At 46.9% G+C, this 22,012-nt stretch overlaps 1 protein-coding gene across 1 annotated transcript in view; it reads left to right on the forward strand.

Annotated features, from left to right (window-relative positions):
* YLPM1 (YLP motif containing 1) overlaps positions 1 to 22,012 on the forward strand; it is an 87,920-nt gene that overhangs the window by 47,530 nt on the left and 18,378 nt on the right. Inside the window, exons 9-18 of the mRNA XM_077267431.1 lie at positions 908 to 1,103; positions 1,173 to 1,288; positions 1,368 to 1,504; positions 1,586 to 1,648; positions 1,737 to 1,856; positions 1,935 to 2,111; positions 5,245 to 5,328; positions 5,539 to 5,622; positions 6,290 to 6,370; positions 8,538 to 8,589. Coding sequence (XP_077123546.1) covers positions 908 to 1,103; positions 1,173 to 1,288; positions 1,368 to 1,504; positions 1,586 to 1,648; positions 1,737 to 1,856; positions 1,935 to 2,111; positions 5,245 to 5,328; positions 5,539 to 5,622; positions 6,290 to 6,370; positions 8,538 to 8,589 — 1,110 coding nt within the window. The remainder of the gene's footprint in view (positions 1 to 907; positions 1,104 to 1,172; positions 1,289 to 1,367; positions 1,505 to 1,585; positions 1,649 to 1,736; positions 1,857 to 1,934; positions 2,112 to 5,244; positions 5,329 to 5,538; positions 5,623 to 6,289; positions 6,371 to 8,537; positions 8,590 to 22,012) is intronic.

Here is a 22,012-nt window from a genome sequence, read left to right on the forward strand (position 1 = left end):
CCTGGAGATCAGCAAGTTAGCAAGTGCTCCATGGACTTGTCACCAGGACTCAAAGGGTTTGTAACATCTCCCTTCATGCTGGCATCCCGGTTTTATAGTATTGAGGACAGATGTTCTCAAGTAGATGGAATCCAGCAGGATCTGCTTTATAAGTGCAAGTCCACACAATCAGATTTGCAGCTGATTTTCCTGTTGCTTTCTTAAAGGGGTTGTCTTGTCCAAATCGATAAGTCTGCAGTCACTCCGTGTGAGTGCAGACTTATGAATCCCCCCGGTACATGCACTGTGCTCTACAAGGATTCGCCGGTTTGTGATCAGGGACTGTAGTGTGTATGTATGCGTTCGACATACTCCTGGCCGGTGGGCACAGGCTTGCACCATCCAAGTGTGTGGAGAGAGAGGACAGTAGTATGTATAATGCATACATACCCTCTGCTTTGGGTCAGAAATTGCCGAATCCTTGCAGCACACAGTGCATGCAGTAGGGGGGATTCATAAGGTTGCACTCACACTAGTGACTGTAGACTTAACGGATTGGCCCTGACAACTTCCTAAAGAAAACTACCAAATAGATTAAAAGGCTCCTCTTGTGGATTTTGCCCCAAATCTGCCATTAACCCTTAATAAATGAGCAATGTTAAGATGCTTTTCAGCTTCACTGCTCAGTCAGCAGCACAAGGGGCGACCGTCCACGCAGGAATCGCCCCATCACCTGCCTGTATTGTCATCTGCCATGGGGTCAGCATTCATAAATCTCCAGGTAAAATCCACACCATTTCAATCTGTGTGGACGTGGTCTCATGCTTCCTTTAAAGACCTAGAAAACCGCTAAGAATCTCCCTGCCTTGAGAAGCTATGAAGTCTGGTCTGTAGCAGTAGCTGCAATGATTTCCATCTTTGCCTCCAGATTATTTGATTGATTGCTATGATCGAGACCTCAGGGACCGGGATCCATATTTTGAAAGGCAAAGCAATAAACACTTGGACCGTCGGGGATATGAGCGAGAGCGTGAAAGAGACCGCGATCGCTTGGATAGTCATAGGGACAGAGGTGACCATGACAGAGAACGCTTTGATCGTGATCGTCACTCCCGGGAGGAGAGGTAAGAGTTGGTGGACAGTCCCTCAGCTGTCTCGTTAATGCTGTGCTTACAAGTGCGCTCTTCCTGCAGGTCGTCATCTTACCGTGACAAGGAGACCACAAATCGTCGCAGTGGTTCTGACAAGCCCTCCTACGAGAGAAAGCCAGAGCGGTCATCTTTTGAGGCGCCAGCACCTGCATTTGGCGGTTAGAAAGCCTCTGCTCATCCATGACTTGTCCATATGGCAGATGGACTACAAAATAATGTTCTGTCTTCTCCTTACAGCGACTCGCAGACCTTTCTCAGATGAGAGGCCACTGCTGCCTACTCCTGTGCCTGTTCCTCCACCAGAGAAGAAACCAGAGACCAAAAATGTGGACGACCTCCTGAAGAAGCCGGGTCGTGGGAACAGACCTGACCGGGTGAGCCTTCATTCGTCAGCACCCACCACCTTTCACCTTTCTTCTTCAGGCACCTTAATGCTTGTACCATTATTTCTTCAGATTGTCGTTATCATGAGAGGTTTGCCTGGAAGTGGGAAGACGCACGTAGCCAAGCTGATCAGGGTGAGGCCAGGTTTACTTCCCGGACGTGTCGTACCTGTGGTTTTCTATCCTCGTTACTAATCGCCCCACACTATTCATTCACCTCCAGGATAAAGAGGTGGAATATGGAGGTTCTGCTCCTCGAGTCCTGAGCCTTGATGACTATTTCATGACTGAGGTTGAGAAGGTAGAGAAAGATCCAGAATCTGGCAAGAAAGTGGTAAAAAAGGTAAGTGTAGAATGAGAGGTGCGTGCATTGTTTAGAAGCGTCAGACTGTGTGACGCCGGTCTCCTTGTGTTCCTGGAGGTCATGGAGTACGAGTATGAACCAGAGATGGAGGATACGTACCGCTGTGGCATGTTAAAGAGCTTCAAGAAGACCCTGGATGACGGCTTCTTTCCATTCATTATACTGGACAGCATCCACGATCGCGTGCGGCACTTCGAGCAGTTCTGGAGTGCGGCCAAGACCAAAGGATTTGAGGTACATATACAGCTTCAGCCCTCAGGGGAGGCTTTATGGCAACTGGAGTAAAGGCTTGAGGTCATGATCAGTGTATAGCAGCACATAATCCGCAGCACAGTACAAACTCCTCTGCAATGAACCGCTTAGGCTACTTTCACACTAGCGTCGTGCACTGCACGTCGCTATGCGTCGTTTTGCAGAAGAAACGCATCCTGCAAAAGTGCTTGCAGGATGCGTTTTTTTCTCCATAGACTTTTATTAGCGACGCATTGCCACACGTCGCAACCGTCGAGCGACGGTTGCGTCGGACCGTCGCCACCAAAAAACGTTGCTTGTAACGTTTTTTGGTGCGTCGTCTGCAGCATTTCCGACCGCGCATGCGCGGCCGGAACTCCGCCCCCGCCTCCCCGCACCTCACAATGGGGCAGCGGATGCGTTGGAAAACTGCATCCGCTGCCCCGTTGTGCGGCGCAATCACAGCTAGCGTCGGTGCGCCGCAACGTCGCATAGCGACGTGCAGTGCACGACGCTAGTGTGAAAGTAGCCTTACAATCTATGAGGAGAGGAGGACACTGAGCGCAAGAGCTGACCATCTATGAGGAGTGGAGGACATTGAGCACAATTGCTTTCAATCTATGAGGAGTGGAGTGCTCTGTTTGACCATCTTCCTGCAGTGTATGTACCGTATTTTCCGGCGTATAAGACGACTGGGCGTATAAGACGACCCCCCAACTTTACCAGTTAAAAAATAAAATCTTCTTAAAAGTTGGGGGTCTTCTTATACACCGTATGTCGTCTTATAGGGCCGGTGAATATGTGCCTTTTGGGGGGGGGGGGGGGAGTGATCCTGATGAGGACGAGGGGGCGTCTCACAGGAAAGTGAGTATCCCCCATTACCTTATCATAGCGCTGCAGCGTGGGGTCTCTGTGCTGGGAGCGGCGGCTGCTGTGCTGTGGCGGCTCCTCTTCTGCAGTGTGGGGCCTCTGGTGCTGTGGGGCAGTGGCGGCGGCGTATCTTCATGCAGTCGGGGCTCCTCCGGCATCTCAGCCTGGAAGCCCCGCCGGCAACTCCATCGGTACAATGCGGTCAGGTGGCCTCCGGGAAAATGGCCGCTGCTCAGATTCAGATCTCGTCCCGAGATCTCGGGAGACGAGATCTGAATCTGAGCAGCGGCCATTTTCCCGGAGGCAGCTCAATAGGTGCGATGCGGTGGCCCGGCCGCTGGGGGCTGTGCATGCTCAGATTCAGATCTCGTCCCGAAATCTCGGGACACGAGATCTGAATCTAAGCAGCGGCCATTTTCCCGGAGGCCAGCGCATTACACCGATGGAGTTGCCGGCGGGGCTTCTAGGCTTTGAGATGCCGGAGGAGCCCCGACTGCATGAAGATACGCCACCGCTGCCACCGCCCCACAGCACCAGAGGCCCCACACTGCAGAAGAGGAGCCGCCACAGCACAGCACAGCACAGCAGCCGCCGCTCCCAGCACAGAGACCCCACGCTGCAGCGCTATGATAAGGTAATGGGGGATACTCACTTTCCTGTGAGACGCCCCCTCGTCGTCATCAGGATCACTCCCCCCACCCACCCACCATATACACCCGGCGTACAAGGCGATTCCCGGCGTACAAGACGACCCCCGACTTTTAAGAAGATTTTCAGGGGTTAAAAAGTCGTCTTGTACGCCGGAAAATACGGTATATGTGCTTCACACTAAATTAGAATATCATCAAAAAGTTAATTTATTTCGGTTCTTCGATACAAAAGTGAAACTCGTATATTATATAGTTATTACAAACAGAGTGATCTATTTCAAGTGTTTATTTCTATTAATGTTGACGATTATGGCTTACAGCCAATGAAAACACAAAAATCATTAGCTCAGTAAATTAGAATAATTAACAAAAATACACCTGCAAAGGCTTCCTAAGCTTTTAGAAAGGTCCCTTAGTCTGTTTCAGTAGGTTCCACAATCATGGAGAAGACTGCTGTCTTGACAGATGTCCAGAAGGCAGTCATTGACACACTCCACAAGGAGGATAAGCCACAAAAGATCATTGCTAAATAAACGGTCTGTTCAGAGTTCTGTATCCAAGCATATTAATGGATAGTTGAGTGGAAGGAAAAAGTGTGGTAGAAAAAGGTGCATAAGCAACCGGGATAACCGCAGCCTTGAAAGGATTGGTAAGAAAAGCCCATTTAAAAATTTATGGTAGATTGACAAGGAGTGGACTGCTGCTGGAGTCACTGCTTCAAGAGCCACCACACACAGACTTATCCAGGACATGGGTTACACGTGTCGCATTCCTTGTATCAAGCCTTTCATGACCAATAAACAACACCAGAAGCGTCTTACCTGGGCCAAGGAGAAAAAAAACTTAACTTGTGCCCATTGGTCCAAGGGGTTGTTTTCAGATGAAAATAAATTTTGCATTTCATTTGAAAATCAAGGTCCCAGAGTCTGGAGGAAGAGTGGAGAGGCCACAATCCAAGCTGCTTGAGGTCTAGTGTGAAGTTTCCACAATCAGTGATGGTTTGGGGAGCCATGTCATCTGCTGGTGTAGGTCCACTGTGTTTTATCAAAACCAAAGTCAGCACAGCCGTCTTCTAGGAAATTTTAGAGCACTTCATGCTTCCCTCTGCCGACAAGCTTTTTGGAGATGGAAATGTCATTCTCCAGCAGGACTTGGCACCAGTCCACGCTGCCAAAAGTACCAATACCTGGTGTGCAAACAGCAGTATCACTGTGCTTGATTGGCCAGCAAACTCGCCTAACCTTAACCCTATAGAGAATCTATGGGGTATTGTCGAGGAAGATGAGACACCAGATCCAACAATGCAGATGAGCTGAAGGCTGCTGTCAAACAACTCGGGCTTCCTAAATCGTGCCACAGGCTTATCACCTCCATGCCACGCCGCATTGATGCAGTAATTGATGAAAAAGGAGCTCCGACCAAGTACTGAGTGCATTTACTGAACATACATTTCAGTAGGCCAACATTTCGGATTTTAAAATAATTTTTCAAGCTGGTGTTATACAGTATTCTAATTTACTCAGATAATCACTTTTGGGTTTTCATTGGCTGTAAGCCATAATCATCAACATTAACAATAAAGCTGATACTGAGGGTCCTGTATATCACTCTTACAGGTTTACTTGGCTGAAATCTCTGCCGACACTCAGACGTGTGCCAAGAGAAATGTGCACGGCCGCAATCTGAAAGACCTCAACAAGGTGAGCGCCTGGTGACGTGGCAGGGGGCGTCCCGATTCCCCGTGTGCATCTCCCGATTCCCACCCTCACGCCTCATGTGCATCTCCCTCCCGACACCCCGTGTGCATCTCCCGATTCCCCACCTCCTTCCCGAAGCCCAATGTGCATCTCCCTAACGCCCTGAATGTTTCTCCTCGATGCCCCCTCGTCTCATCCTGCCTCTATTCTTAGATGGCTGATAGCTGGGAGGCCGCGCCACGTCACATGATGCGCCTGGACATCCGTTCTTTGCTGCAGGATGCCGCCATTGAGGAGGTTTGTGTGAATAGCCATGTTATGCCGCTGTGGATCAGTGGGGGTCCGTGCTTCGGGGGCTGGTTATGTCCACAACTAGATTGTGGCCCGATTCTAAAGCATCGGGTATTCTAGAATATGCATGTCCCCGTAGTATGTGATTCGCGGCAGACTGTGCCCGTCGCTGAATGGTCGAGGCAACCTTTGACATCGTCGCCATGGCAACCATTATGACATCTACGTCGATACTGTGCCCATCGCTGATTGGTCGAGGCCTGGCGGCCTCGACCAATCAGAGACGCGGGAATTCCAGGACAGACAGACAGACGGACGGAAAAACCCTTAGACAATTATATATATAGATTAGGAGACCAGTAGTTTTGTGATGGGAACTCGGAGAAAGCTCATACCCCAATCCATCAGGACCTGGCGCCCTCAGAGTCGCCCACAGCTGTGACAACACGCTGTCTGGATGGAGCATGGCCTGTGTGTGCCATGTACACACATGACCCGTCCACTACCTCCTGGTGTCTAATACTGCCAGTATCTCTACTCTCTCTCTGAGGGGCTCTATAGTAACGGCACATGTGGGGGCAGAGGATGGGGGTCCTTCTGTGGTGGTTACAGATTTTGGGGGGGGGTCGTCCTGGCTACTTTATCACCGAAACTGAAGTCTACTTTTCTGTAGGTTGAGATGGAGGATTCTGAGCCAAGTGCGGACCCAGAGCAAGAAGTGAAGAAGGAGCTGGAGGAGGAGGAGAGCGAGCGGGTAGGGCGGCTGCCATTCCTCTTACTGTAGGAAGTTCCAGTATCTTCGGTCTGGGCACCCCTCTTTAAAGGGTTTGTCCTGAGGTTGGCCTTCAGAGTGCTGAAGTAGGCTGAGTCCCACAGATTGGAGCGGCGCTTGGCATGTGCTGGTGTTCTTCTGAGCAGTGGGACCCCCAATATTTAATCTTGGGGCAATAGCCCCTCCATCCATTGGCCTTGTCAGTGTCGTCCTTAAAGGAGATTTCTGGTTTCAGTAAACCTGCCCCTCAGCTACAGAAGTGTCAAACTGTTTTCCTCCCCCTCCCCAGGTCCTGCACAATGCCACTGCTTCCAATGTCTTGGGCCTCTTTCACACTTCCGTCTGCTGGCGGGCATCGTAATGTGTTGTGACGTATCGACGGACGTTATGAAAATAGTGAAAAACGTGTGCAATGCATCCAGTGTTTGGACGGATTCCTGTGTTTGACTGTCAGCGACGGATCCTGCGTCCATAGGCTTCCTTTATAGCCGATGACGAACAGCGCAGGCCCCGTCACTGAGCGATTTTCCGATGTGCAGAAAGAACGTTCCTCTGAACGTTTTCTCTCCACGACGGACTGCTATTTAACGACGGGTCCAGTGCACGACGGATGAAACGGATGGCCATCCCTCACAATCCGTTGCTACTACAAGTCTATGGGAAAAAGCAGGATCCTGCAGAAAAATTTGCAGGATCCTGTTTTTTTCAAAACTCGACGGATTTAGACGTGAGACAAAAGACGGAAGTGTGAAAGAGGCCTTAGTCTCGTCTCTGAGCAGCTTATACCATCTACTCAGTCAGAGCCGTTTTGCTCCTTGATTGGTGGCAGCGTTATTGATGTGACGGACATTACCGCTGCAGACAATCACAAACATTGGGCGCAACAGCGAAGAGTCATTGCTGGACCCAGGCAGGGGGCATTCCTGAAAGTGGAAAAGCCGCAATTCAAAAGAAATCGCCACCATTTTTAGTTTTATTGTTAATGAAGGAAAGAAAATTCTTAGTGTAACTAACCCCTTCCCAACCGGGCAATTCTATGTTTTTCTCTTTCCGTCCACATGGCCGTGTAAGATGGCTCCCATGTTTGTCCATGGCCCATGTGAGGGCTCATTTTTTGAGGGCCGAGCCGATTCTCTTACTATGTCATGTTGGTTGGATACGTTTTGATTGTTTTTATTGCGTTTTTTTTTGTTGTTGTTGCAGCAGTGAAAAAACAAAGCCTAATTGAGTGTTTCTATTGTGTCTGAATCACCGTTTTACTTGTGTTTCGGTATTGTGTCCGTTAAGGTCCGATCTACCGAAAGTGTTATTTTTTTTTTTAACGTTGTCTTTTCTAAGGAATAAGTTTATTTTTTCAATATTGTAATACCCTTTTTATTGTTTTTAGTCCCTTTAGGAGACAAGGGTTTAAGTAACAATTACGTCTTCTATGACTGTCGCTCGTCAGCACCCGGCCATGTGCACGTGGGACTGCGCTTCCCTCAGTCCCTGTGGTGCTGTAGATGCCGAAGCACATGGGTTTGCGCTTTCCTCAGATCCTGCGGCTCTGTAGATGCTGCTGTCAAAGTCGACAGCTCCATGTTCCGCTGCTTGCAGCTGGTTCGTGATGCAGCCGTGTAACTGTTCATCGGGATGGGCAATGTGCTCCCCTCGCTGTACAAGTTGCTGAGTTTCTATTGAGTCGCTTCCAGGCAGCTGGGCCCGGATGACTGCTGCAGGGCAGTTCTTTTCTGTCCCTGAACAGCATGGTCTTACTAGTTCTCCCAAGATCTGGCTGCTGAGGAGAGAAGGTGCCGGCCATGGTCACAACATGATTGAGTGGCACAGCAGCCCACACTCCCCACTAATCCCTCACTATACAGTAAACTGCGATACATAGAGAGCACACATGCCACGGTTGCTGAGAAGTCCTGCCATCCACAAGATGGCCGGCACGCTTCAGGAGCATGGTTGTATAGACTGCTATAATAATCTGCATGTAAATAAGGAACATCGTAATAATGAAAGGTGGCCTGTGGTGAGGGGTCCGTCACCGCTCAAGGCCCCCAACATGTGCCAGTGACTCCGCTCCAGCTCTTCTGCGGCCATTGCTTAGTTGCAGCCTTTGTCTTTCACTTTAACGCTTCTGATATTTCTCCCCATAATACAGGGATATCTTCCAAAAAGCAAGTGGGAGATGGACACCTCAGAAGCCAAGCTGGGTAAGTGTGTTGCGGCGCCACAGATGGGCAAGTGATTTCTCCATAGGTTCCTCGGGACAGGTACTTCTGTGTGTCGCAGTCTCATTACATGATGCCGTGTGAGCAGCATTTACCAGCCACACATCAGAGCTCTCACCCCAGGCAGCGACCGTCGACACTCTGGTCTTTCATGTTGCTGGAAAATCTCTCCTAAAGAATTCAGCTTGTGATGTACGACCAAGGCTTTCAGTGAAGCGTTTCTTCCTCGTGATGTTGACTGACATATGGTTAAGATTCACGAGAGTCATTACATAAAGGCCAGTAACGCAGAACAGGGTGTGTAAGACCCTAGTATTACTCTTATTTTTATGATTTATTTTTATAGTGCCTTTTATTCCATGGTGCTTTACATGTGAAGAGGGGTATACGTAATAAGACAAGTACAATAATCTTGTACAATACAAGTCACTACTTGTACAGGAGGAAGAGAGAACCCTGCCCCTGAGGGCTCACTATCTAAAAGGGATGGATGAGGGTAGAGCTGGTCGTGTAGCGGTTTGTTGGTTACTTTAGGTTGTAGGCTTGTTGGAAGAGGTAGGTCTTCAGGTTCCTTTTGAAGTTTTCCATGGTAGGTGAGAGTCTGATATGTTGGGGTAGAGAGTTCCAGAGTAGGAGGTATGTGCAGGGGAAATCTTTTATGCTATTGTGGGAAGAGGAGAGTAGAGAAGGAGATCTTGTGAGGATGGGAAGTTGCGTTCAGGTAAGTATCGGGAGACGAGGTCACAGATGTATGGAGGAGACAGGTTGTGGATGGCTTTGTATGCCAAGGTTAGGGTTTTGTACTAGAGTCTCTGGGTAATGGGGAGCCAGTGAAGGGAGGGGAGAGGCCGGGGAATAGCGAAGGGTATAAGTGGATTAGTCGGGCAGCAGAGTTTAAAATAGATTGGAGGGGTGCGAGAGTGTTAGAGGGGAGGCCACAGAGCAAGAGATTGCAGTAGTCAAGGCAGGAGATGAGGGCATGCACTAGAGTTTTTGCAGATTGTAGGTTTAGGAATGTACGGATCCGGGAAATATTTTTGAGTTGAAGTCGGCAGGAAGTAGAAAGGGCTTGGATATGTGGTTTGAAGGAGAGATCAGAGTTGAGGGGTATCCCGAAGCAGCGAGCTTGTGGGACTGGGGAGAGTGAGCAGCCATTTACTTTAATGGATAGGTCCGTTGGGAGAGTCGAGTGAGATGGGGGAAAGATGATGAATTCTGTTTTGTCTATATTAAGTTTTAGTAATCTAGCGGAGAAGGATGAAATAGCAGACAGACATTGTGGGATTCTGGTTAGTAGGGAAAGTGATATCTGGTCCAGAGAGGTAGATCTGTATGTCATCAGCATAGAGGTGATACTGCAAGAGGAACTGGGTGTGTAAGACCCTAGTGGCGCAGGACAGAGTGTGTAACGCCCTTCTAACGCAGGAACGGGTGTGTAAGATTAACCTTTTTGCTGTTTTTACACATTTTTTATGCAGAAATTAAGTATGTAGATGAAATAGACATGGCGCCCCAGTAGCTGCTGGGCCTTTCTGACCTCCCCAGCCCTATGCCCTTGAGCTCCTTCATACAGTTTTGTGCCTGTGACCGCTTTTATAAGAAACTCCTATATATTTATGTTGATATCTGTATAACTCCAGACCATGAGTGTCCCATGTATCGTTTGTCGGGGGTGCTGGTGGCTTCATCATCTGTACCTTTTGTAAATACTCGTACCCTGATATCTTTGTTCCTGTGCTACCTCTGCTGCTTTGGACACTGGGCTTTGTAGTCTCTTTGTGGTACTTTGTACTCTATAATGTGCTTTTGAGCTTATAAAAAAAATTTAACATTTGTTTGAAAAGTTTAAACATTTTCGAGGTCCGCCATATGAGACATCAGAGCACAAAATCAATGAAATATTTCACGTTTTCACTGCGAAGGCCGCCTCTATTTCGCCACATTGCACCTGCATTTACTTTTTGGAGGACATTAGGCAGCTCGTACGTTTAGCAGCAAGTTTTCCAAGAACTTTCAAAAAGCCAAATTTTATGGGCCAGTGGGTCGGAGTATTAGAAGGCCCTCACACAGGTGTGGGATAGGGCTAAAAGATTCTTGGCAACTACCAGTTGTTCCAAATTTACTCCGTTATGAAATATTTCTTAATTGGTGGAGTTTGTAAAATCAAGTGTGTTTGGGAGATGGGAGCTGATGGGATTACAAGTGGTGGAAAATTTAAAACTACAATATAATACACTTAAGAGGTACAATAAACTTCAACAAGGGTGTGGACTTTACCAGGCTTCCTTTTTCCAATGCCTACAATAGACAGGTGTTCCAGACTTGTGATGCAGCACCTGTAATTCAAAAAAGTTATGCACTTGAGTCATTATCATCTGCAAAATATGCGATTGGTCTAATCTCTAGAATATATCAGCAACTACTGCAGTCCCATCTTGGTGGCCAAAAGTGAACAGTAAAACAAAAATGGAATGTGGATGTGGTGTTGGTTACGGAAGAGCAGTGGAAACAGGTGTTGGAGCATCTTAGACTGTCCCCATGTGAATCTACTCTTGCCAATATACCTCATATAGGGTGGATAGAACTCAGAGCTTCCTTTTTAAAGGTTTGGGGTTTGCTTGAATGCGGAATGCGCGAGAGAGGGGGCGGAGGACACACATTTAATGCACATGTTTTGGGAATGTAGGTGTTTGGGCTTAATACGTTGACCCTAATGCAAAGGGTTTTCAGGGTTCGGCTTCGGCGGGGCCTCTAAGATGTGTTAGGGTATGTGCACACGTTGCGGATTTCCTGCTTTTCCGCAACGTTTTTTACCGCGCAGAAACGCTGCATATCCGCAAGTGATTTACAGTACAATGTAAATCATTGAAAAGAAAAATGCTATGCTAATGGTGCTGAAAAATCCACGCAGAAAACGCTGCGTATCAAAAGTAGCTGCATGTGACTACTTTTTGTGCGGATCTGCAGCGTTTTTGTACCCTTCCATTGTAGAAATCCGCAGGGGTAAAAAACGCAAGAAATCCACACACAATCCGCACAAAAAAAAAATCATCAAATCTGCACCTGCGTTTTCTGCCAAGAGATGCAGAATCCGCACAAAAAATTCCTATGGCAATTCTGCAACGTGTGCACATAGCCTTAGAGTATCTGGTGAGAGTTGACATATTTTGAATTCCCCGTTAGCAATTGGATTATCATGAGTTCTTTATCAAGCTCGCAAACTCATTGCATCGCATTGGTTGGATATTCGGCCTCCTTCAATGAATTAATAAATAGAATAAATGATAATTTCACATGTAAAGCGCCATGGAATAAATGGCGCTATAAAAATGAATAATAATAATAATGATGCTTGGATGGAAAAGGGCTATATAGAAAGAGAAAAGCAATAGACATTTGAAAATCTGTATGGACCCTGGTTGAATATTCCAGGCCTACTGTCCAGTGCATTGATGAGAGGTGACGGCGGCTAATGGTCCCAGGTTAGAAGGTTACAGTGTTCCCAGGTAATGGTCATAGGGGTTGCTTATGGTCAGAAAGGTAACAGACAACTCTTGAACATCAGTCAATTCTGGATATATGTGGTATATTGAAATATGGTGGTAGTTTGTTCTGGTATGTTATGTGGGGGATTGCTTTATATTTTATTAATTAATAAATAAGGGATAAAGATGTTTATGTAACTGGGCAATGTTCACATTTAATCGTTGGCAATACTGTGATGGCCTGTTTTGTAATTATAAACATGTTCTGCTTATTTGGCTAGCTTGTAACAATCTTACCTACCGTATATACTCGAGTATAAGCCGACCCGAGTATAAGCCGACCCGAGTATAAGCCGACCCCCCTAATTTTGCCACAAAAAACTGGGAAAACTTATTGACTCGAGTATAAGCCTAGGGTGGAAAATGCAGCAGGTACTGGTGAATTTCAAAATTAAAAATAGATACTCCATACCGTTCATTATGGCCCCATAGATGCTCCACATAAAGCTGTGCCACATATAATGCTCTGCACCGTTCATTATGGCCCCATAGATGCTCCACATAAAGCTGTGCCACATATAATGCTCTGCACCGTTCATTATGGCCCCATAGATGCTCCACATAAAGCTGTGCCATATATACAATGCTCTGCACCGTTGCCCCATAGATACTCCACATAAAGCTGTGCCATATATACAATGCTCTGCACCGTTGCCCCATAGCTGTGCCATATATATAATGCTCTGCACCGTTGCCCCATAGCTGTGCCATATATATAGTGCTCTGCACCATTGCCCCATAGCTGTGCCATATATATAGTGCTCTGCACCGTTGCCCCATAGCTGTGCCATATAGTGCTCTGCACAGTTGCCCCATAGCTGTGCCATATAGTGCTCTGCACCGTTGCCCCATAGCTGTGTCATATAGTGCTCTGCACCGTTGCCCCATAGCTGTGCCATATAGTTCTCTGCACCGTTGCCCCATAGCTGTGCCATATAGTGCTCTGCACCGTTGCCCCATAGCTGTGCCATATAGTGCTCTGCACCGTTTCCCCATAGCTGTGCCATATAGTACTCTGCACCGTTGCCCCATAGCTGTGCCATATAGTGCTCTGCACCGTTGCCCCATAGCTGTGCCATATAGTGCTCTGCACCGTTTCCCCATAGCTGTGCCATATAGTGCTCTGCACCGTTGCCCCATAGCTGTGCCATATAGTACTCTGCACCGTTGCCCCATAGCTGTGCCATATAGTGCTCTGCACCGTTGCCCCATAGATGTGCCATATAGTGCTCTGCACCGTTGCCCCATAGATAGCTGTGCCATATAGTGCTCTGCACCGTTGCCCCATAGCTGTGCCATATATATAGTGCTCTGCACCGTTGCCCCATAGCTGTGCCATATAGTGCTCTGCACCGTTGCCCCATAGCTGTGCCATATAGTGCTCTGCACCGTTGTCCCATAGATAGCTGTGCCATATAGTGCTCTGCACCGTTGCCCCATAGCTGTGCCATATAGTGCTCTGCACCGTTGCCCCATAGCTGTGCCATATAGTGCTCTGCACCGTTGCCCCATAGATGTGCCATATAGTGCTCTGCACCGTTGCCCCATAGATAGCTGTGCCATATAGTGCTCTGCACCGTTGCCCCATAGCTGTGCCATATAGTGCTCTGCACCGTTGCCCCATAGCTGTGCCATATAGTGCTCTGCACCGTTGCCCCATAGCTGTGCCATATAGTGCTCTGCACCGTCCATTATTGCCCCATAGCTGTGCCATATAGTGCTCTGCACCGTTGCCCCATAGCTGTGCCATATAGTGCTCTGCACCGTTGCCCCATAGATAGCTGTGCCATATAGTACTCTGCACCGTTGCCCCATAGATAGCTGTGCCATATAGTGCTCTGCACCGTTGCCCCATAGCTGTGCCATATAGTGCTCTGCACCATTATTGCCTCATAGCTGTGCTGCTGCTGCAATAAAATAATAAAACACATACTCACCTCTCTTGCTTGCAGCTCCTCGGCGCCATCTTCCCGGCGTCTCTCTGCACTGACTGATCAGGCAGAGGGCGGCGCGCACACTATATGCGTCATCGCGCCCTCTGACCTGCACAGTCAGTGAGGAGAGACACCGGGAAGATGGCGCGACGCCCGGCGTGTGGAACGAGGACAGGTGAATATGCGATACTTACCTGCTCCCGGCGTCCCGCTCCTTCCCCCGGACAGCTGGTCTTCGGTGCAGCAGCCTCTTCCTCTGTCAGCGGTCACCGGCACCGCTGATTAGAGAAATGAATTATGCGGCTCCGCCCCTATGGTGGGTGGAGCAGCCTATTCATTTCTCTAATGAGCGGTCCCACGTGACCGCTGAACAGGGGAAGAGGCTGCTGCACCGAAGACAGTGGGACGGGCAGGGGGAGCGCCAGGAGCGCCGGAACTAGGTGAGTATGCCTCAGCGCCCTCTCCCCCTCACCCGCCGACCCCACCACCGATCATGACTCGAGTATAAGCCGAGAGGGGCACTTTCAGCCCAAAAATTTGGGCTGAAAATCTCGGCTTATACTCGAGTATATACGGTACTTTCTCTCATCAAAAAAAATAAAAAATCTGATAAAAAAAAAAAAGCCCCTCACCCACCTTTGTAAGGAGAGTGCTCCCTATACTAAGCACAGGGGTAGTTAGGAAATGTAACCCATTGTAGGCTTCACATGAACTAATGCAAAGGGGAACTAGTAAATGAGTTTTTTCCATAATGTAGTTTTAGCCCCATAATTTGTAATTTTCATAAGGAGTAGTAGTAGAAAAAACACTTAATTTGTTCCCTAACTTCTCCCGACTGCGGCCATAGCCCTGCATGGTTTTAGAAAATCCCTCAAGACAAATGCTCATGGGGTGTAGTGACTTTTTATAAGTATATTCAATAAATAAATGTCCGACAGGTGGCAAAAAGTGACGTTTCATTCCTTTCTCTAAGATCCATGTTTTCCAAGGTGACGTGGCCGTCACTCGTGCTTATTCTCCAAACTGCCACCTGTTTCTGATGTTTGCACCATGAACTACTTGGTAAAATAACACTTTTCTGCCTCTGCCATCTGCGAGCCATGACCTGTACAAGGTCTGATGGCTCCGTGCTGATTTATTACTGCATTGGGACCATTTTGGGGTTCATGAGACCTTTTTTTTTGTTTTTATTAGTCAAATGATCATAAAATTGCAATTAAAAAGTGTCACGTTATAGTTTGGATTCTTATGGACACTGTGATGCCAAATATGTTGTTTATTGTTTTCTGACTTGGAACAAAATCCTGTTTGAATCTTTTAATTTTTGAGAAACTGTTTTAGTTGAAAAATAGAATGAAAAAAAAATCCTTCTATATTATTTCAAAACACACTTTTTCAGTGATTACTTTGTATCTCCGTTCATACAGCACCCACACACACAAATGATACACCATTTGAAAGGTAAATTTGCCCCCTTCAGCAAGAAAATAGCCAAACAAACCACACAACCATGATGTGATCACAAAATACATTTTAAACATTTAATTTTCATAAAACTGCAGTAAGGAAAAATGACCTGCAGGTGGCACCACACTACCCCATACATACTACCACAAAGCAGAAACAAATCCTAACATTTGCCTTGCTTGCCGAACTCCTTGCCCAGCCGATTTCAGGCAGGTTCATATAAAATATTTGCTACATATGTGGAAGTAGAATAAAAGTAAAACTTTACCTGTTTAAGACTTCAGCTTTAAAACTGAAGATATAAATGCATGCAGCCTAAAAGGGACTGGACATGTTCTGAATCATCAGATTTTCCGTATTATTGGACAGTCATTGAAATGTCTATCTTCCTTCTAAGCTTGCAGCTTATTGGTGACCTGGAGTCACCTCTGGTTCCAAGTAAAAAAATGGCAGCGTTGACATAACTCAGACTGTACATTGTTTCTCGATGGGAGAGATTGGTGGAAACAACCTTGCAAAAATTTGAAAAAAATTATCCAAAGTAGGGGGGGAAAAAGGTAAAATCTGCAGATATTACTTTTTTTTTTTTTTTTTTTTTTAAAGGGATGTTCCCAATTATTATACAATGGTGTAAATACGCTCAGTTATGGGGTCAATTCTCCTTCGTCATTTTTACTGTCAAAGTGGCACTGCTGTACAGGGACCTTCTCCGTTCACATACATAGGGCTGTGTTGCACTTCCCTAAACTGCAGATAGTTGGCAGTGCTGCAGTGGAGGGGAAAAAAATGCTGCTGCTCCTGTTCTTTTGCAAGGTCCTGACAATCAGACCCCTTCTGATCAGTAATTAAAATACCATTATGTTTAATGTTGGGGGATCTCCTTTAGGCTGGGGTCACACACAACGTATAAAAAATCGGTCTGTTTTACACGGACAATCGCAGAAATGTTCCATCAACATCAGTGATCCGTATGTCATCTGTGTGCAGTGCGAGGATTATTATTATTTATTTATATAGCATCATTAATTCCATGGTGCTGTACATGAGAAAAGGGGTTGCGTACAAGGTTATAGATAATGTTTACAATAAACAAATTTACAATGAGAGACTCGTACAGAGGGGAGAGGACCCTGTGCTTGCGGGCTTGCATTCTACGGGATAGTGGGGAGGAGACAGAAGGTCGGGAGAGCGGCAGCTCTGGCGGATGGTGACGCGGCAGATCATGCGTTTTTGTTGCATGTATGCATCCGTGTGACATTCGTATGGTGAGATTTTCTCACTGGCTTGCAAAATGGACATATAATGGATCCATGGGCTTAAATATATATATACTGTATTTTCTGGCGTATAAGACTACTTTTTAACCCCTGAAAATCTTCTTAAAAGTCGGGGGTCGTCTTATACGCCGGGTGCCGTCTTGTACGCCGAGTGCAGACACCAATGTGTATATGGTGGGTGGGGGGAGTGGTCCCGATGACGAAGAGGGGGAGTCTCACAGGAAAGTGTGAGTGGAGTATCCCCCATTACCTCATTGTAGCTGCAGCATGGGGTCTCTGTGCTGGGGAGAGGCGGCAGCTGCTGCTCCTCTTTGTGCCGCATGGGTGCTGTGCCGTGGGGCGGTGGCCGCCGCCGCTCCCCAGCACCCCACACTGCAGCTACAATGAGGTAATGGGGGATACTCCACTCACACTTTCCTGTGAGATGCCCCCTCTTCGTCATCAGGACCACTCCCTCCCAAAGGGCAGATTAGTCACCGGCCTATAAGACGACATACGGCGTATAAGAAGACCCCCGACTTTTAAGAAGATTTTATATTTTAACTGGAAAAGTTGGGGGGTCGTCTTATACGCCCAGTCGTCTTATATGCCGGAAAATACGGTATATATATATATATATATATATATATATATATATATATATATATATATATATATATATATATATATATATATATATATATATATATATATATATACACACACACACACACACACACACACACACACACACACACACACACACACACACACACACACACGTGTTCATCATCTCATGAAGTAAATTTACATTTGACCAGCTTAGTTTTCTTAAAATTGCCTGCGCCCTCGACAACCAATGTGCGAAAATTTCACACGGGCCAACTAGTATATATTGTTTTTTTGTGTTTTTTTGTAATCATATATTTTTTAGTAATATAAATTGTCATAATGAATTTATTGCCAATCAGTGTACATCATGACATCACAATCTATTTTCCTCAGTAGTTTAACATGTAAACATGAATAATTTCTTACTTGGGGAAAGGAAAACTGTGACAACACCAGATTATGCATCTTTGATTATTACAGGTAATGCTGTGTTACATCTCTGCTTCCACAGTATAAGTCTGAATGATCGCCAGGAATGGTAGCGTATTGTTAGCAGATAAAGAGATCATTTCTTTCAAGACAATTCTCATTCACCAATGCTATAATTTCAGCAAATGATGGACACCTAGGATTTTCCAAATAACTTGTGAAGTCATTAGAATAATTAACGAAAAACACCTGCAAAGGCTTCCTAAGCCCTTAAAAAGGTTCCTTAGTCTGTTTCAGTAGTCTCCACAACAATGGGGCCGGCCGCGCCTGTGCAGTAGCATCTATAGGATTGCTGATAGATGCCACTGATCAGGTGTGGCCGGCACCATATTGAGACAGAATTTTTTTTTACCCCTGAATTTATTTAACCTGCCATACATTGTAGATATCCTCCTATAGGAGGATCTCAGAGGGCTATCTGGCTTTTCCTTTCTTTTAGGACTGTACAGACTTGTCCATGTTGGAACACGGGGTGGAATTATAGTCCCCACACACCAGGAAGGCACCTTTCCATCTGCTACTACAGGCAAACTGTCTGACAAATGAGATATAGAGAAATGAGTTTCGGTTCATTTTTTACCGTACCCAGTCTTGTCATTGCTGCTGTTCACCGAATAACGGCGGTTGCCATGAAAAAAGTCAGATTTCCCATTCATTTCTTGCTCCTCTGATATGATCTAGCATACCAGGGGAGAGAGAAATGGGGGTCCCCTGAGCCCCTTTCCCCCCTTCGGTATCCCTGGACCCTCCAGCCCTGTTCCCTAGCCCTCGGCGTCTTCTTCCTGAAAGAAAATTGGTGCATGCTCAGAGCGCCCGCCGAGATCTGCTGCCCGGTACTCAGCAACAATAGGAGATTATTTCCTGTTGGTTCATTTTGATCACTGTGATGGGGTTAACAAACTTCTTGATTGTGGCTTTGAGCACCTCGAGGGGTGCAGGTTTTAGAATGGTGTCACTTTTGGGTATTTTCTGTCATATTGAACCCCCCCACACTCACTTCAAATGTGAGGAATAGTGATGAGCGAGTGTGCTCGTTACTCGGATTTTCCGAGCATGCTCTGGTGTTCTCCGAGTATCTTGGGCATGCTCGTAGGTTATGTTTGAGTCCCCGCAGCTGCATGACTTGCGGCTGTTAGGCAACCTGAGCATATTCAGGGATTGCCTATTTGTTAGGGAATACTTACATGTATTCAGGCTGTCTAGCATCTGCAAATCCTGCAGCTGACACAAACATGATCTACGAGCGTGCCCAAAATACTCGGAGAACACCCAAGCAGTGAGCACACTCGCTCATCACTAGTGAGATGGTCCCTAAAAAAAAAAAAAAAAAAAAAAAGCTTTGTAAATTTTGTTGGAAAAAATGAGAAATCGCTGGTCAACAAAAATAAAAATGTTTCCAAAATTGTGCCAATGTCAAGTAGACATATGGGAAATGTTAACTTTTGTGTGACATAACGCTTTGATTTAACCCCTTCAAGACTTTGCAGTTTTCCATTTTGGAGTTTTCGCTCCCCTCCTTTTTATTTTTCCGTCAATATGGCCATGTGAGGGCTTGTTTTTTGCTGGACAAGTTGTACTTTTGAACGACATCATTGGTTTTAGCATGTCGTGTATTAGAAAATGGGGAAAAAAATTCCAAGTGCGGTGAAATTGCAAAAGTGCAATAACACATTTGTTTTTTTGTTTGGCTTTTTTGCTAGGTTCACTAAATGCTAAGCCTGACCTGTCATTATGATTCTCCAGGTCATTACGGTTCTTTTTTACCTAAGTAGTGAAAAAAATTCCAAACTTTGCTACAAAAAAAAAATTGTGCAATTTTCCGATACCCGTAGCGTCTCCATTTTTCGTGATCTGGGGTCGGGTGAGGGCTTATTTTTTTTGCGTGCCAAGCTGACGTTTTTAATAACATTTTGGTGCAGATACTTTCTTTTGATCGCCCTTTATAGCATTTTAATGCAATGTCGTGGTGACCAAAAAAACGTAATTTTGGCGTATCAAATTTTTTCTCTTGCTACGCCGTTTAGCGATCACTTAAAAAGAATTGGGCAGAACAGTTAAAGTTGAGGAACTGACATAGAGGTAAAACTTGCTTCTTGTTTAGATCCACTTTTTCCTCAGCGTCAACAATTTTTTTTTCTTCTGTTGGGAGCTTGTCTCTTCGTCCACAATCGCCAGCAACCACCCCTACAGCAGAAGTGGCCTCCTGGGGACGTCTGGACATGTATGACTCCCTTCTTGGTGATGATGAGCTGTGGATAGCCCCACTTGTCCGGGATCCCGTTGTCTTGTAAAATCTTTGTCGTTGTTGAGGATTCTCGCCTCTTGTTCAGGGTGACAGCAGACAGATCAGTAACCACCAGGATGTTCCTGAACCTGTCCGGGAGCTCTTTTAAACAGGGCTGTAGAGTCGGTAAGCCAAACCTCCGACTCCTCAATTTCCATGACTCCAACTCCACTAAAATGGGCGCCGACTCTGACTCCACAGCCCTGCTTTTAAAATGGTATAAGTGCAGCCAGGCAATCTCATTCCTGGGCGCAGAGGTGAGGGCATTTTTAGTTTGGGAATCCTGTGCGATCTATCAGGAAGTCCCATTTCTCTGTTTGGAGAATTAATGCTGTAAAAAGGTCAGTTAACTCCTTCAATGCATCTGCAGTATTGCTCTCTGGTATCCCGCTGTACCACAGATTCACATCTGGAGCGATCCTCCATATCCGCCAGTTTCAGCTTCACAGCAGTAATCTCATTTTCCTCTTTGTGATTTTGTGGAGTAGTAAATTCCTCCTGCTTCTCCTCAATTTGTGCGCTTCAATCTCCAATATGCACATTGCCTTTCTGTAATTCATTGATGGCTGAGGTGATGTCTGTGTGTATGACTATAGTGTGGCCCATGTAATGTAGTGATTCCTGAGGTGGTCTGTATATATGGCTTTAGTGTGACCTCTGTAATGTAGTTAGGGCTGAGGTGGTGTCTCTGTATGGCTGTCTTTAACTCATCTAGCTGGGATTTTAGTGCGTCCTTTGTGATGGACAGACCTCTGGGCTGTCAGGTGCTTGCAGTTTGTACCTGGAGGTCTCTGGGCTGCTGGATGCCGAGATGCTACGGTCCTCTGTCAGGGTAGGATGTTCCTGTGCTGGCCTGGGGATGTGTGCGCTCTCATCTGGTGAGGTCTGACCCGATCAGACAACATGGAGTGCTCTGTATAGTCGCCAGCCACATGGTGAGTGCTGCGCTGACCATCTTGATTTTTCCCTTCACCCATGAAAGCACTCCTGAGAGAGGGATCTGCCCAGCCAGGACAGGAAATATACTGAAATAAGGGCGGTACCTCTCCCTCGCTTCAGTTGGGTTTCCTGTCCTGATAGTGACCCTTGCGCGTAAAACATGGCAGTTGAAGATTTTGTGTATCCACTCACCCACGCCTGTCCCGGCACTGGAATAACAGGCAGAGCGCCTGTATGTCGGCCTTCAGGTTGAGGAAGCGCTGTCCGTGTGTCCTGTGGGGCCTCGACGTATGTGCGGCCATGGGGCGGCACAGTCAGTGGTCTAGTTACTCTTATGCGGCCGCCGCGCCGCTCTTCCTCCTCCGTCTGCTGACCACTGCTCCATAGTGAGCTGGGCTTACGGGGCCGCGCGTGAAGCATGCTGGAAATGGGCGTGCCATCGGAAGGTGTGCGCCGGAACCATGATGGCGGCGCCCATAGCGAAAATGCTGGCCGCGGCGCGTGGTTACTGGGTCCTTCCTGGTGGGGCGGCCGAGGGGAGAGGAGCATGAATTGGGACTGGAGGAGGCAGGAAGAGCAGTGGATCCCTCTTATAAGGAGGGATGACCACAGAAGAGGTGCTCGTGTCCGAAGCTCCCCATTATGGAGGATCACAGTGGGCAGGAGCTTTTCACAAGTGCTTATGCCTGATCACCAGCTTGGGCATACAAAGAGTAGCAGCCATCCCGGCCAAAGATCGCGGGACTCCTCGGTATCCAGGAGGGATGTTGTTCGTACCCCTTGTCAGCCTCCGAATCTGGTACCTTTTGATTGACAGTGGTTGGTGAGTGATCTACGAGAATGTCACCTTTGTTGTTAAGTGCCATTTTGTGCTTTAAC

This window comes from Ranitomeya variabilis, chromosome 1, assembly GCF_051348905.1.
Source record: "Ranitomeya variabilis isolate aRanVar5 chromosome 1, aRanVar5.hap1, whole genome shotgun sequence".
Taxonomy (NCBI): domain Eukaryota; kingdom Metazoa; phylum Chordata; class Amphibia; order Anura; family Dendrobatidae; genus Ranitomeya; species Ranitomeya variabilis.